This window comes from Dendrobates tinctorius, unplaced genomic scaffold, assembly GCF_039654945.1.
Source record: "Dendrobates tinctorius isolate UK_male_01 unplaced genomic scaffold, ASM3965494v1 ptg000019l, whole genome shotgun sequence".
In the NCBI taxonomy this organism is placed as follows: domain Eukaryota; kingdom Metazoa; phylum Chordata; class Amphibia; order Anura; family Dendrobatidae; genus Dendrobates; species Dendrobates tinctorius.
In genome coordinates, this window is record NW_027361687.1 from 34991229 (window position 1) to 35007205 (window position 15977).

The window sequence follows — 15977 nt, forward strand, 5'->3', positions numbered from 1 at the left end:
CTGGCTGACCGGAGGTGAACTGACAGCGTGGGAAAAAGTTCAGAAACTTTCCCATGCTTATTAGTTCATCCACGGAAAGCCGAAGAAGCTGTGGCGTAACGCGCATATGGGCGGCAGGCCAGGCAGGCCAGGGCAGCATGGCTTTATACCTCATGGAAATTTCCATATGATTGTAGCACCTTATGTTTATTGTGGCACCTTATGCACTATGTTCATTGCAGTAGGTTTACCGCCATGTATATTGTAGCACTAGTGCACTTTAATATAGTAATAGGCACTTTATCCCCTGTTTCCTCACTTGAGGGCTATTACCTATATAGGGTTAAATTTGAACGGGGGTCTGTCCATAATTATTTTTTGTGCTTGATTCCATGTTTTATAATTAACCATTGGATATTGTGATTTTAAAGGTGCAATCTTGTTATTTATGCCCTGTGTCACCTGCATTAGCAGTGACCTGTTTTTTATGCTGTTAATAAAATGTAATATTTAGATTAAAAACTCTTGTGATTCCTAGTTCTTGCATAATTGACTCGATAGGGGATATTGTTGTATCCTATATACAATACTATAACTACTATAATACTGCTCCTATGTACAAGAATATAACTACTATAATACTGCCCCTATGTACAAGAATATAACTACTATAATACTGCCCCTATATACAAGAATATATCTACTATAATACTGCTCCTATGTACAATAATATAACTACTATAATACTGCCCCCTATGTACAAGAATATAACTACTATAATGCTGCTCCTATGTACAAGAATATAACTACTATAATACTGCTCCTATGTACAAGAATATAACTACTATAATGCTGCTCCTATGTACAATAATATAACTACTATAATACTGCTCCCTATGTACAAGAATATAGCTACTATATAATACTGCCCCTATGTACAAGAATATAACTACTATAATACTGCTCCTATGTACAAGAATATAACTACTATAATACTGCTCCCTATGTGCAAGAATATAACTACTATAAAACTGCTCCTATGTACAAGAATATAACTACTACAATACTGCTCCCTATGTACAAGAATATAGCTACTATAATACTGCCCCTATGTACAAGAATATAACTACTATAATACTGCTCCCTATGTACAAAAAATATAGCTACTATAATACTGCTCCTATATACAAGAATATAACTACTATAATACTGCCCCATGTAAAGAATAAAACTACTATAATACTGCCCTTATGTACAAGAATATATAACGGGTTTAAATCCCACCAAGGACAACATCTGCAAGGAGCTTGTATGTTCTCCCCGTGTTTGCGTGGGTTTCCACTGGGTTCTCCGGTTTCCTTCCACACTCCAAAGAGATACTGATAGGGAATCTAGATTGTGAGCCCGAATGGGGACAGTGATGATAATGTCTGTAAAGCGCTGTGGAATTAATGGCGCTACATCAGTGAGTAAAATAAATAAATACTATAAAACTGCCCCTATGTACAATAATGTAAGTACAATAACACTGCCCCTATGTACGAAAATATAATTACTATACTACTGCCCTCTATGTACAAGACTATAACTACTATAATACTGCTTTCTATGTACAAGTATATAACTACTATAATACTGCTCCCTATATACAAGAATATAACTACTATAATAGTGAGTGCCTTCAATGTACAAGAATATAACTACTATAATACTCCCTTCTATTTACAAAAATATAATTACTATAATACTGCTCCTATGTACAAGAATATAACTACTATAATACTGCCCCTATGTACAAGAATATAACTACTATAATACTGCCTCTATTAACAAGAATATAACTACTATAATACTGCTCCTATATACAAGAATATAACTACTATAATACTACTTCTATGTACAAGAATATAACTACTATAATACTGCCCCCTATGTACAAGAATATAACTACTATAATACTGCCCCTATGTACAAGAATATAAATACTATAATACTGTCTCTATTAACAAGAATATAACTACTATAATACTGCTCCTATATACAAGAATATATCTACTATAATACTGCTCCTATGTACAAGAATATAACTACTATAATACTGCCCCCTATGTACAAGAATATAACTACTATAATACTGCCCTCTATGTTCAAGAATATAACTACTATAATACTGCTCCTATATACAAGAATATATCTACTATAATACTGCTCCTATGTACAAGAATATAACTACTATAATACTGCCCTCTATGTACAAGAATATAACTACTATAATACTGCCCTCTATGTACAAGAATATAACTACTATAATACTGCTCCTATATACAAGAATATATCTACTATAATACTGCTCCTATGTACAAGAATATAACTACTATAATACTGCCCCCTATGTACAAGAATATAACTACTATAATACTGCCCTCTATGTACAAGAATATAACTACTATAATACTGCTCCTATATACAAGAATATATCTACTATAATACTGCTCCTATGTACAAGAATATAACTACTATAATACTGCCCTCTATGTACAAGAATATAACTACTATAATACTGCCCTCTATGTACAAGAATATAACTACTATAATACTGCTCCTATATACAAGAATATATCTACTATAATACTGCTCCTATGTACAAGAATATAACTACTATAATACTGCCCCCTATGTACAAGAATATAACTACTATAATACTGCCCTCTATGTACAAGAATATAACTACTATAATACTGCCCCCTATGTACAAGAATATAACTACTATAACACTGCTCCCTATGTAAAGAATATAACTACTACAATACTGCTCCCTATGTACAAGAATATAACTACTATAATACTGCCCCTATGTTCAAGAATATAACTACTATAATACTGCCCTCTATTAACAAGAATATAACTACTATAATACTACTCCCTATGTACGAGACTATAACTACTATAATACTGCCTTCTATGTGCAAGAATAAATCTGCTATAATACTCACCCTTCTCCTCGTTGATGGTGGCTGGGTTTGATGAGGGGAGGTCACGGTTGGCTCGTAGCTGGAATAGATAACGGTTATACTATAAGTCAGGAGCAGTATTATCATTCTCCTCCATATGTCCCCTGATGATGTGCTCTGCAGGAGAGGATCAGAGTTATTCGTTGGTACATACAGTATATTATTTTTCTGTAATTTGGATCTTCATGGAATATATATATGTATGCTGTATATCCACAGTCCTGGCTGCGCTCATGTGATGATCCATCTGGTACTGGCAACCGTTTGTGATGTGTGTGGAGTCATGTTATAAATGGAAGTTGGCTGCGGATTCTGGAGCAAAATCCATATTCCCGTAGACATAATGTGACAGTGAGGAGGCCGGAATGTGACAGACGCTACTAATCACTTTATGATTAGGATCATAGATGACAAGGGCTGATAGAAAATGAAGCTGTAGATGGTGGGGCCCCCAGGGGCCCAGTGAGAATGTTCCCAAGGGATGAAAAGTGACAGCAACATTTCCTACAACATGTTCCCGTCCATGGTGTGCTTGCAAACATTTTGTCTTTGAGGGTCCCTGGTGCAGACGCTGCAAATATCTGTTATTTATGACAGAATGGAGCACATATGTCTTCCTGACAGTATATTCTTTACGCTATAAGCCTGAATCTGAATCTAAGGAATAAAGATGAAGATCGTGACACTGCTGTGTATGAGAATAACTTTCTGGTTGATGACACTACTGTGTATGAGAATACTGCTGTGAATGAGAATAACATTCCGGATGATGACACTGCTGTGTATGAGAATACTGCTGTGTATGAGAATAACGTTCCGGATGATGACACTGCTGTGTATGAGAATACCGCTGTGTATGAGAATAACGTTATGAATGATGACACTGCTGAGTATGAGAATATTGCTGTGTATGAGAATAACGTTCTGGATGATGACACTACTGTGTATGAGAATACCGCTGTGTATGAGAATAACTTTCTGGTTGATGACACTACTGTGTGTGAGAATATTGCTGTGTATGAGAATAACGTTCTGGATGATGACACTACTGTGTATGAGAATACCGATGTGTATGAGAATAACTTTCTGGTTGATGACACTACTGTGTGTGAGAATATTGCTGTGTATGAGAATAACATTCTGGATGATGACACTGCTGTGTATGAGAATACTGCTGTGTATGAGAATAACGTTGCGGATGATGACACTGCTGTGTATGAGAATACCGCTGTGTATGAGAATAACGTTATGAATGATGACACTGCTGAGTATGAGAATATTGCTGTGTATGAGAATAACGTTCTGGATGATGACACTACTGTGTATGAGAATACCGCTGTGTATGAGAATAACTTTCTGGTTGATGACACTACTGTGTGTGAGAATATTGCTGTGTATGAGAATAACATTCCGGATGATGACACTGCTGTGAATGAGAATATTGCTGTGTATGAGAATAACGTTCTGGATGATGACACTGCTGTGTATGAGAATACTGCTGTGTATGAGAATAACGTTCTGGATGATGACACTGCTGTGTATGAGAATACTGCTGTGTATGAGAATAACGTTCTGGATGGTGACACTACTGTGTATGAGAATAACGTTCTGGATGATTACACTGCTGTGTATGAGAATACTGCTGTGTATGAGAATAAAGTTCTGGATGGTAACACTGCTATGTATGAGAATAACTTTCTGGTTGATGACACTACTGTGTATGAGAATATTGCTGTGAATGAGAATAACGTTCTGGATGATGACAATGCTGTGTATGAGAATAACGCTCTGGATGGTAACACTACTGTGTATGAGAATAACATTCTGGATGATGACACTGCTGTGTATGAGAATAACTTTATGGTTGATGACACAACTGTGTATGAGAATACTGCTGTGAATGAGAATAACGTTCTGGATGATGACACTGCTGTGTATGAGAATACTGCTGTGTATGAGAATAACGTTCTGGATTATGACACTACTGTGTATGAGAATAGCGCTGTGTATGAGAATAACTTTCTGGTTGATGACACTACTGTGTGTGAGAATATTGCTGTGTATGAGAATAACGTTCTGGATGATGACACTGCTGTGTATGAGAATACTGCTGTGTATGAGAATAACGTTCCTGATGATGACACTGCTGTGTATGAGAATACCGCTGTGAATGAGAATAACATTCTGGATGATGACACTGCTGTGTATGAGAATACTGCTGTGTATGAGAATAACGTTCCGGATGATGACACTGCTGTGTATGAGAATACCGCTGTGTATGAGAATAACGTTATGAATGATGACACTGCTGAGTATGAGAATATTGCTGTGTATGATAATAACGTTCTGGATGATGACACTACTGTGTATGAGAATACCGCTGTGTATGAGAATAACTTTCTGGTTGATGACACTACTGTGTGTGAGAATATTGCTGTGTATGAGAATAACGTTCTGGATGATGACACTGCTGTGTATGAGAATATTGCTGTGTATGAGAATAACGTTCTGGATGATGACACTGCTGTGTATGAGAATACTGCTGTGTATGAGAATAACGTTCTGGATGATGACACTGCTGTGTATGAGAATACTGCTGTGTATGAGAATAACGTTCTGGATGGTGACACTACTGTGTATGAGAATAACGTTCTGGATGATTACACTGCTGTGTATGAGAATACTGCTGTGTATGAGAATAACGTTCTGGATGATGACACTGCTGTGTATGAGAATAACGTTCTGGATGGTAACACTACTGTGTATGAGAATAACATTCTGGATGATGACACTGCTGTGTATGAGAATAACTTTCTGGTTGATGACACTACTGTGTATGAGAATACTGCTGTGAATGAGAATAACGTTCTGGATGATGACACTGCTGTGTATGAGAATACTGCTGTGTATGAGAATAACGTTCTGGATTATGACACTACTGTGTATGAGAATACCGCTGTGTATGAGAATAACTTTCTGGTTGATGACACTACTGTGTGTGAGAATATTGCTGTGTATGAGAATAACGTTCTGGATGATGACACTGCTGTGTATGAGAATACTGCTGTGTATGAGAATAACGTTCTGGATGATGACACTGCTGTGTATGAGAATACCGTCGTGTATGAGAATAACATTCTGGATGGTGACACTACTGTGTATGAGAATAACGTTCTGGATGATGACACTGTTGTGTATGAGAATACCGTTGTGTATGAGAATAACGTTCTGGATGGTAACACTACTGTGTATGAGAATAACGTTCTGGATGATGACACTGCTGTGTATGAGAATAACTTTCTGGTTGATGACACTACTGTGTATGAGAATACTGCTGTGAATGAGAATAACGTTCTGGATGATGACACTGCTGTGTATGAGAATACTGCTGTGTTTGTGAATAATGTTCTGGATGATGACACTGCTGTGTATGAGAATACCGCTGTGTATGAGAATAACGTTCTGGATGATGACACTGCTGTGTATGAGAATACCGCTGTGTATGAGAATAACTTTCTGGTTGATGACACTACTGTGTATAAGAATACTGCTGTGAATGAGAACAACATTCTGGATTATGATACTGCTGTGAATGAGAATAACATTCTGGATAATGACACTGCTGTGTATGAGAATACCGCTGTGTATGAGAATACCGCTGTGTATGAGAATAACGTTCTGGATGATGACACTGCTGTGTATGAGAATACCGCTGTGTATGAGAATAACTTTCTGGTTGATGACACTACTGTGTATAAGAATACTGCTGTGAATGAGAACAACATTCTGGATTATGATACTGCTGTGAATGAGAATAACATTCTGGATGATGACACTGCTGTGTATGAGAATACCGCTGTGTATGAGAATAACGTTCTGGATGATGACACTGCTGTGTATGAGAAAACTGCTGTGTATGAGAATAACGTTCTGGAAGATGACACTGCTGTGTATGAGAATACTGCTGTGTATGAGAATAATGTTCTGGATGATGACACTGCTGTGTATGAGAATACCGCTGTGTATGAAAATAACATTCTGAATGATGACACTGCTGTGTATGAGAATATTGCTGTGTATGAGAATAACGTTCTGGATGATGACACTACTGTGTATGAGAATATTGCTGTGTATGAGAATAACGTTCTGGATTATGACACTGCTGTGTATGAGAATACCGCTATGTATGAGAATAAAGTTCTGGATGATGACACTGCTGTGTATGAGAATACCGCTGTGTATGAGAATAACGTTCTGGATGATGACACTGCTGTGTATGAGAAAACTGCTGTGTATGAGAATAACGTTCTGGAGGATGACACTGCTGTGTATGAGAATACTGCTGTGTATGAGAATAATGTTCTGGATGATGACACTGCTGTGTATGAGAATACCGCTGTGTATGAAAATAACATTCTGAATGATGACACTGCTGTGTATGAGAATATTGCTGTGTATGAGAATAACGTTCTGGATGATGACACTACTGTGTATGAGAATATTGCTGTGTATGAGAATAACGTTCTGGATTATGACACTGCTGTGTATGAGAATACCGCTATGTATGAGAATAAAGTTCTGGATGATGACACTGCTGTGTATGAGAATACCGCTGTGTATGAGAATAACGTTCTGGATGATGACACTACTGTGTATGAGAATATTGCTGTGTATGAGAATAACGTTCTGGATTATGACACTGCTGTGTATGAGAATATTGCTGTGTATGAGAATAACGTTCTGGATGATGACACTACTGTGTATGAGAAAACCGCTGTGTATGAGAATAACTTTCTGGTTGATGACCCTACTGTGTGTGAGAATACCGCTGTGTATGAGAATAAAGTTCTGGATGGTGACACTACTGTGTATGAGAATAACGTTCTGGATGATGACACTGCTGTGTATGAGAATACTGCTGTGTATGAGAATAACGTTCTGGATGGTAACACTACTGTGTATGAGAATAACGTTCTGGATGATGACACTGCTGTGTATGAGAATAACTTTCTGGTTGATGACACTACTGTGTATGAGAACACTGCTGTGAATGAGAATAACGTTCTGGATGATGACACTGCTGTGTATGAGAATACTGCTGTGCTTGAGAATAACGTTCTGGATGATGACACTGCTGTGTATGAGAATACCGCTGTGTATGAGAATAACGTTCTGGATGATGACACTGCTGTGTATGAGAATACTGATGTGTATGAGAATAACGTTCTGGAAGATGACACTGCTGTGTATGAGAATATTGCTGTGTATGAGAATAACGTTCTGGATGATGACACTGCTGTGTATGAGAATACCGCTGTGTATGAGAATAACTTTCTGGATTATGACACTGCTGTGTATGAGAATACCGCTGTGTATGAGAATAACGTTCTGGATTATGACACTGCTGTGTATGAGAATACCGCTGTGTATGAGAATAACGTTCTGGATGATGACACTGCTGAGTATGAGAATAACGTTCTGGATGATGACACTACTGTGTATGAGAATACCGCTGTGTATGAGAATAACTTTCTGGTTGATGACACTACTGTGTGTGAGAATATTGCTGTGTATGAGAATAACGTTCCGGATGATGACACTGCTGTGTATGAGAATATTGCTGTGTATGAAAATAACGTTCTGGATGATGACACTGCTGTATCAGAACAGTGCTGTGTTTGAGAATAACGTTCTGGATGATGACACTGCTGTGTATGAGAATAACATTCTGGATGATGAGACTGCTGTGTATGAGAATACCGCTGTGTATGAGAATAATGTTCTGGATGGTGACACTACTGTGTATGAGAATAACGTTCTGGATGATGACACTGCTGTGTATGAGGATACTGCTGTGTATGAGAATACCGCTGTGTATGAGAATAACGTTCTGGATGATGACACTGCTGTGTATGAGAATAATGCTGTGTATGAGAATAATGTTCTAGATGATGACACTGCTGTGTATGAGAATAATGCTGTGTATGAGAATAACGTTCTGGATGATGACACTGCTGTGTATGAGAATACTGCTGTGTATGAGAATAACGTTCTGGATGATGACACTGCTGTGTATGAGAATACCGCTGTGTATGAGAATAACGTTCTGGATGGTGACACTACTGTGTATGAGAATAACGTTCTGGATGATGACAGTGCTGTGTATGAGAATACTGCTGTGTATGAGAATAACGTTCTGGATGATGATACTGCTGTGTATGAGAATAATGCTGTGTATGAGAATAACGTTCTGGATGATGACACTGCTGTGTATAAGAATACTGCTGTGTATGAGAATAACGTTCTGGATGATGACACTGCTGTGTATGAGAATACCGCTGTGTATGAGAATAACATTCTGGAAGATGACACTGCTGTGTATGAGAATATTGCTGTGTATGAGAATAACGTTCTGGATGATGACACTACTGTGTATGAGAATATTGCTGTGTATGAAAATAATGTTCTGGATTATGACACTGCTGTGTATGAGAATACCGCTGTGTATGAGAATAACGTTCTGGATGATGACACCGCTGTGTATGAGAATATTGCTGTGTATGAGAATAACGTTCTGGATGATGACACTGCTGTGTATGAAAATATTGCTGTGAATGAGAATAACATTCTGGATGATGAAACTGCTGTGTATGAGAATACTGCTGTGTATGAGAATAACGTTCTGGAAGATGACACTGCTGTGTATGAGAATATTGCTGTGTATAAGAATAACGTTCTGGATGAAGACACTGCTGTGTATGAGAATACCGCTGTGTATGAGAATAACGTTCTGGATGATGACACTGCTGTGTATGAGAATACCGCTGTGTATGAGAAAAACGTTCTGGATTATGACACTGCTGTGTATGAGAATACCGCTGTGTATGAGAATAACGTTCTGGATGATGACACTACTGTGTATGAGAATACCGCTGTGTATGAGAATAACCTTCTGGTTGATGACACTACTGTGTGTGAGAATATTGCTGTGTATGAGAATAACGTTCCGGATGATGACACTGCTGTGTATGAGAATATTGCTGTGTATGAGAATAACGTTCTGGATGATGATACTGCTGTATATGAGAATAGTGCTGTGTTTGAGAATAACGTTCTGGATGATGACACTGCTGTATATGAGAATACTGCTGTGTATGAGAATAACGTTCTGGATGATGACACTGCTGTGTATGAGAATACCGCTGTGTATGAGAATAACGTTCTTGATGGTGACACTACTGTGTATGAGAATAACATTCTGGATGATGACACTGCTGTGTATGAGAATACTGCTTTGTATGAGAATAACGTTCTGGATGGTAACACTACTGTGTATAAGAATAACGTTCTGGATGATGACACTTCTGTGTATGAGAATAACTTTCTGGTTGATGACACTACTGTGTATGAGAATACTGCTGTGAATGAGAATAACGTTCTGGATGATGACACTGCTGTGTATGAGAATACCGATGTGTATGAGAATAACGTTCTGGATGATGACACTGCTGTGTATGAGAATACCGCTGTGTATGAGAATAACGTTCTGGATGATGACACTGCTCTGTATGAGAATACTGCTGTGTATGAGAATAACGTTCTGGATGATGACACTGCTGTGTATGAGAAAACTGCTGTGTATGAGAATAACGTTCTGGAAGATGACACTGCTGTGTATGAGAATACTGCTGTGTATGAGAATAATGTTCTGGATGATGACACTGCTGTGTATGAGAATACCGCTGTGTATGAAAATAACATTCTGAATGATGACACTGCTGTGTATGAGAATATTGCTGTGTATGAGAATAACGTTCTGGATGATGACACTACTGTGTATGAGAATATTGCTGTGTATGAGAATAACGTTCTGGATTAAGACACTGCTGTGTATGAGAATACCGCTATGTATGAGAATAACGTTCTGGATGATGACACTGCTGTGTATGAGAATAACGCTGTGTATGAGAATAACGTTCTGGATGATGACACTACTGTGTATGAGAATATTGCTGTGTATGAGAATAACGTTCTGGATTATGACACTGCTGTGTATGAGAATATTGCTGTGTATGAGAATAACGTTCTGGATGATGACACTACTGTGTATGAGAAAACCGCTGTGTATGAGAATAACTTTCTGGTTGATGACCCTACTGTGTGTGAGAATACCGCTGTGTATGAGAATAACGTTCTGGATGGTGACACTACTGTGTATGAGAATAACGTTCTGGATGATGACACTGCTGTGTATGAGAATACTGCTGTGTATGAGAATAACGTTCTGGATGGTAACACTACTGTGTATGAGAATAACGTTCTGGATGATGACACTGCTGTGTATGAGAATAACTTTCTGGTTGATGACACTACTGTGTATGAGAACACTGCTGTGAATGAGAATAACGTTCTGGATGATGACACTGCTGTGTATGAGAATACTGCTGTGTTTGAGAATAACGTCCTGGATGATGACACTGCTGTGTATGAGAATACCGCTGTGTATGAGAATAACGTTCTGGATGATGACACTGCTGTGTATGAGAATACTGATGTGTAAGAGAATAACATTCTGGAAGATGACACTGCTGTGTGTGAGAATATTGCTGTGTATGAGAATAACGTTCTGGATGATGACACTGCTGTGTATGAGAATACCGCTGTGTATGAGAATAACATTCTGGATGATGACACTGCTGTGTATGAGAATATTGCTGTGTATGAGAATAACGTTCTGGATGATGACACTACTGTGTATGAGAATATTGCTGTGTATGAAAATAATGTTCTGGATTATGACACTGCTGTGTATGAGAATACCGCTGTGTATGAGAATAACGTTCTGGATGATGACACCGCTGTGTATGAGAATATTGCTGTGTATGAGAATAACGTTCTGGATGATGATACTGCTGTGTATGAGAATAATGCTGTGTATGAGAATAACGTTCTGGATGATGACACTGCTGTGTATAAGAATACTGCTGTGTATGAGAATAACGTTCTGGATGATGACACTGCTGTGTATGAGAATACCGCTGTGTATGAGAATAACATTCTGGATGATGACACTGCTGTGTATGAGAATATTGCTGTGTATGAGAATAACGATCTGGATGATGACACTACTGTGTATGAGAATATTGCTGTGTATGAAATTAATGTTCTGGATTATGACACTGCTGTGTATGAGAATACCGCTGTGTATGAGAATAACGTTCTGGATGATGACACCGCTGTGTATGAGAATATTGCTGTGTATGAGAATAACGTTCTGGATGATGACACTGCTGTGTATGAGAATATTGCTGTGAATGAGAATAACATTCTGGATGATGAAACTGCTGTGTATGAGAATACTGCTGTGTATGAGAATAACGTTCTGGAAGATGACACTGCTGTGTATGAGAATATTGCTGTGTATAAGAATAACGTTCTGGATGAAGACACTGCTGTGTATGAGAATAACGCTGTGTATGAGAATAACGTTCTGGATGATGACACTGCTGTGTATGAGAATACCGCTGTGTATGAGAAAAACGTTCTGGATTATGACACTGCTGTGTATGAGAATACCGCTGTGTATGAGAATAACTTTCTGGTTGATGACACTACTGTGTGTGAGAATATTGCTGTGTATGAGAATAACGTTCCGGATGATGACACTGCTGTGTATGAGAATATTGCTGTGTATGAGAATAACGTTCTGGATGATGATACTGCTGTATATGAGAATAGTGCTGTGTTTGAGAATAACGTTCTGGATGATGACACTGCTGTGTATGAGAATACTGCTGTGTATGAGAATAACGTTCTGGATGATGACACTGCTGTGTATGAGAATACCGCTGTGTATGAGAATAACGTTCTGGATGGTGACACTACTGTGTATGAGAATAACATTCTGGATGATGACACTGCTGTGTATGAGAATACTGCTTTGTATGAGAATAACGTTCTGGATGGTAACACTACTGTGTATAAGAATAACGTTCTGGATGATGACACTTCTGTGTATGAGAATAACTTTCTGGTTGATGACACTACTGTGTATGAGAATACAGCTGTGAATGAGAATAACGTTCTGGATGATGACACTGCTGTGTATGAGAATACCGATGTGTATGAGAATAACGTTCTGGATGATGACACTGCTGTGTATGAGAATACCGCTGTGTATGAGAATAACGTTCTGGATGATGACACTGCTCTGTATGAGAATACTGCTGTGTATGAGAATAACTTTCTGGATGATGACACTGCTGTGTATGAGAAAACCGCTGTGTATGAGAATAACGTTCTGGATGATGACACTGCTGTGTATGAGAATACTGCTGTGTATGAGAATAACGTTCTGGATGATGACAGTGCTGTGTATGAGAATACTGCTGTGTATGAGAATAACGTTCTGTATGATGACACTGCTGTGTATGACAATACCGCTGTGTATGAGAATAACGTTATGGATGATGACACTGCTGTGTATGAGAATACTGCTGTGTATGAGAATAACGTTCTGGATGATGACACTGCTGAGTATGAGAATAACGTTCTGGATGATGACACTACTGTGCATGTGAATACCGCTGTGTATGAGAATAATTTTCTGGTTGATGACACTACTGTGTGTGAGAATATTGCTGTGTATGAGAATAACGTTCCGGATGATAACACTGCTGTGTATGAGAATATTGCTGTGTATGAGAATAACGTTCTGGATGATGATACTGCTGTATATGAGAATAGTGCTGTGTTTGAGAATAACGTTCTGGATGATGACACTGCTGTGTATGAGAATACTGCTGTGTATGAGAATAACGTTCTGGATGATGACACTGCTGTGTATGAGAATACCGCTGTGTATGAGAATAACGTTCTGGATGGTGACACTACTGTGTATGAGAATAACGTTCTGGATGATGACACTGCTGTGTATGAGAATAACTTTCTGGTTGATGACACAACTGTGTATGTGAATACTGCTGTGAATGAGAATAACGTTCTGGATGATGACACTGCTGCGTATGAGAATACTGCTGTGTATGAGAATAACATTCTGGATGATGACACTGCTGTGTATGAGAATACCGCTGTGTATGAGAAAAACGTTCTGGATGATGACACTGCTGTGTATGAGAATATTGCTGTGAATGAGAATAACATTCTGGATGATGACACTACTGTGTGTGAGAATATTAGTGTATATGAGAATAACGATCCGGATGATGACACTGCTGTGTATGAGAATATTGCTGTGTATGAGAATAACGTTCTGGATGATGACACTGCTGTATATGAAAATAGTGCTGTGTTTGAGAAGAACATTCTGGATGATGACACTGCTGTGTATGAGAATACTGCTGTGTATGAGAATAACGTTCTGGATGATGACACTGCTGTGTATGAGTAAACTGCTGTGTATGAGAATAACGTTCTGGATGGTGACACTACTGTGTATGAGAATACCGCTGTGTATGAGAATAACTTTCTGGTTGATGACACTACTGTGTGTGAGAATATTAGTGTGTATGAGAATAACGATCCGGATGATGACACTGCTGTGTATGAGAATATTGCTGTGTATGAGTATAACGTTCTGGATGATGACACTGCTGTATATGAAAATAGTTCTGTGTTTGAGAATAACGTTCTGGATGATGACACTGCTGTGTATGAGAATACTGCTGTGTATGAGAATAACGTTCTGGATGGTGACACTACTGTGTATGAGAATAACGTTCTGGATGATGACACTGCTGTGTATGAGAATACTGCTGTGTATGAGAATAACGTTCTGGATGGTAACACTACTGTGTATGAGAATAACGTTCTGGTTGATGAAACTGCTGTGTATGAGAATACCGCTGTGTATGAGAATAACTTTCTGGTTGATGACACTACTGTGTATAAGAATACTGCTGTGAATGAGAATAACGTTCTGGATGATGACACTGCTGTGTATGAGAATACTGCTGTGTATGAGAATAACGTTCTGGATGATGACACTGCTGTGTATGAGAATACTGCTGTGTATGAGAATAACGTTCTGGATGGTGACACTACTGTGTATGGGAATACCGCTGTGTATGAGAATAACTTTCTGGTTGATGACACTACTGTGTGTGAGAATATTAGTGTGTATGAGAATAACGATCCGGATGATGACACTGCTGTGTATGAGAATATTGCTGTGTATGAGAATAACGTTCTGGATGATGACACTGCTGTGTATGAGAATACTGCTGTGTATGAGAATAACGTTCTGGATGATGACACTGCTGTGTATGAGAATACTGCTGTGTATGAGAATAACGTTCTGGATGGTGACACTACTGTGTATGAGAATACCGCTGTGTATGAGAATAACTTTCTGGTTGATGACACTACTGTGTGTGAGAATATTAGTGTGTATGAGAATAACGATCCGGATGATGACACTGCTGTGTATGAGAATATTGCTGTGTATGAGAATAACGTTCTGGATGATGACACTGCTGTATATGAAAATAGTGCTGTGTTTGAGAATAACGTTCTGGATGATGACACTGCTGTGTATGAGAATACTGCTGTGTATGAGAATAACGTTCTGGATGGTGACACTACTGTGTATGAGAATAACGTTCTGGATGATGACACTGCTGTGTATGAGAATACTGCTGTGTATGAGAATAACGTTCTGGATGGTAACACTACTGTGTATGAGAATAACGTTCTGGTTGATGAAACTGCTGTGTATGAGAATACCGCTGTGTATGAGAATAACTTTCTGGTTGATGACACTACTGTGTATAAGAATACTGCTGTGAATGAGAATAACATTCTGGATTATGACACTGCTGTGTATGAGAATACTGCTGTGTATGAGAATAACGTTCCGGATGATGACACTGCTGTGTATGAGAATACCGCTGTGTATGAGAATAACGTTATGAATGATGACACTGCTGAGTATGAGAATATTGCTGTGTATGAGAATAACGTTCTGGA

General features: G+C 38.4%; 1 protein-coding gene across 2 annotated transcripts in view; it reads right to left on the reverse strand.

The window, feature by feature from the left end:
* The window catches only part of PCP4L1 (Purkinje cell protein 4 like 1), a 114188-nt gene that overhangs the window by 33792 nt on the left and 64419 nt on the right, over positions 1-15977 (reverse strand). For both annotated transcript variants that reach the window (XM_073566901.1, XM_073566900.1), the window contains exon 2: positions 2973-3030. In XM_073566901.1, the coding sequence (XP_073423002.1) occupies positions 2973-3030 (58 nt within the window). The remainder of the gene's footprint in view (positions 1-2972; positions 3031-15977) is intronic.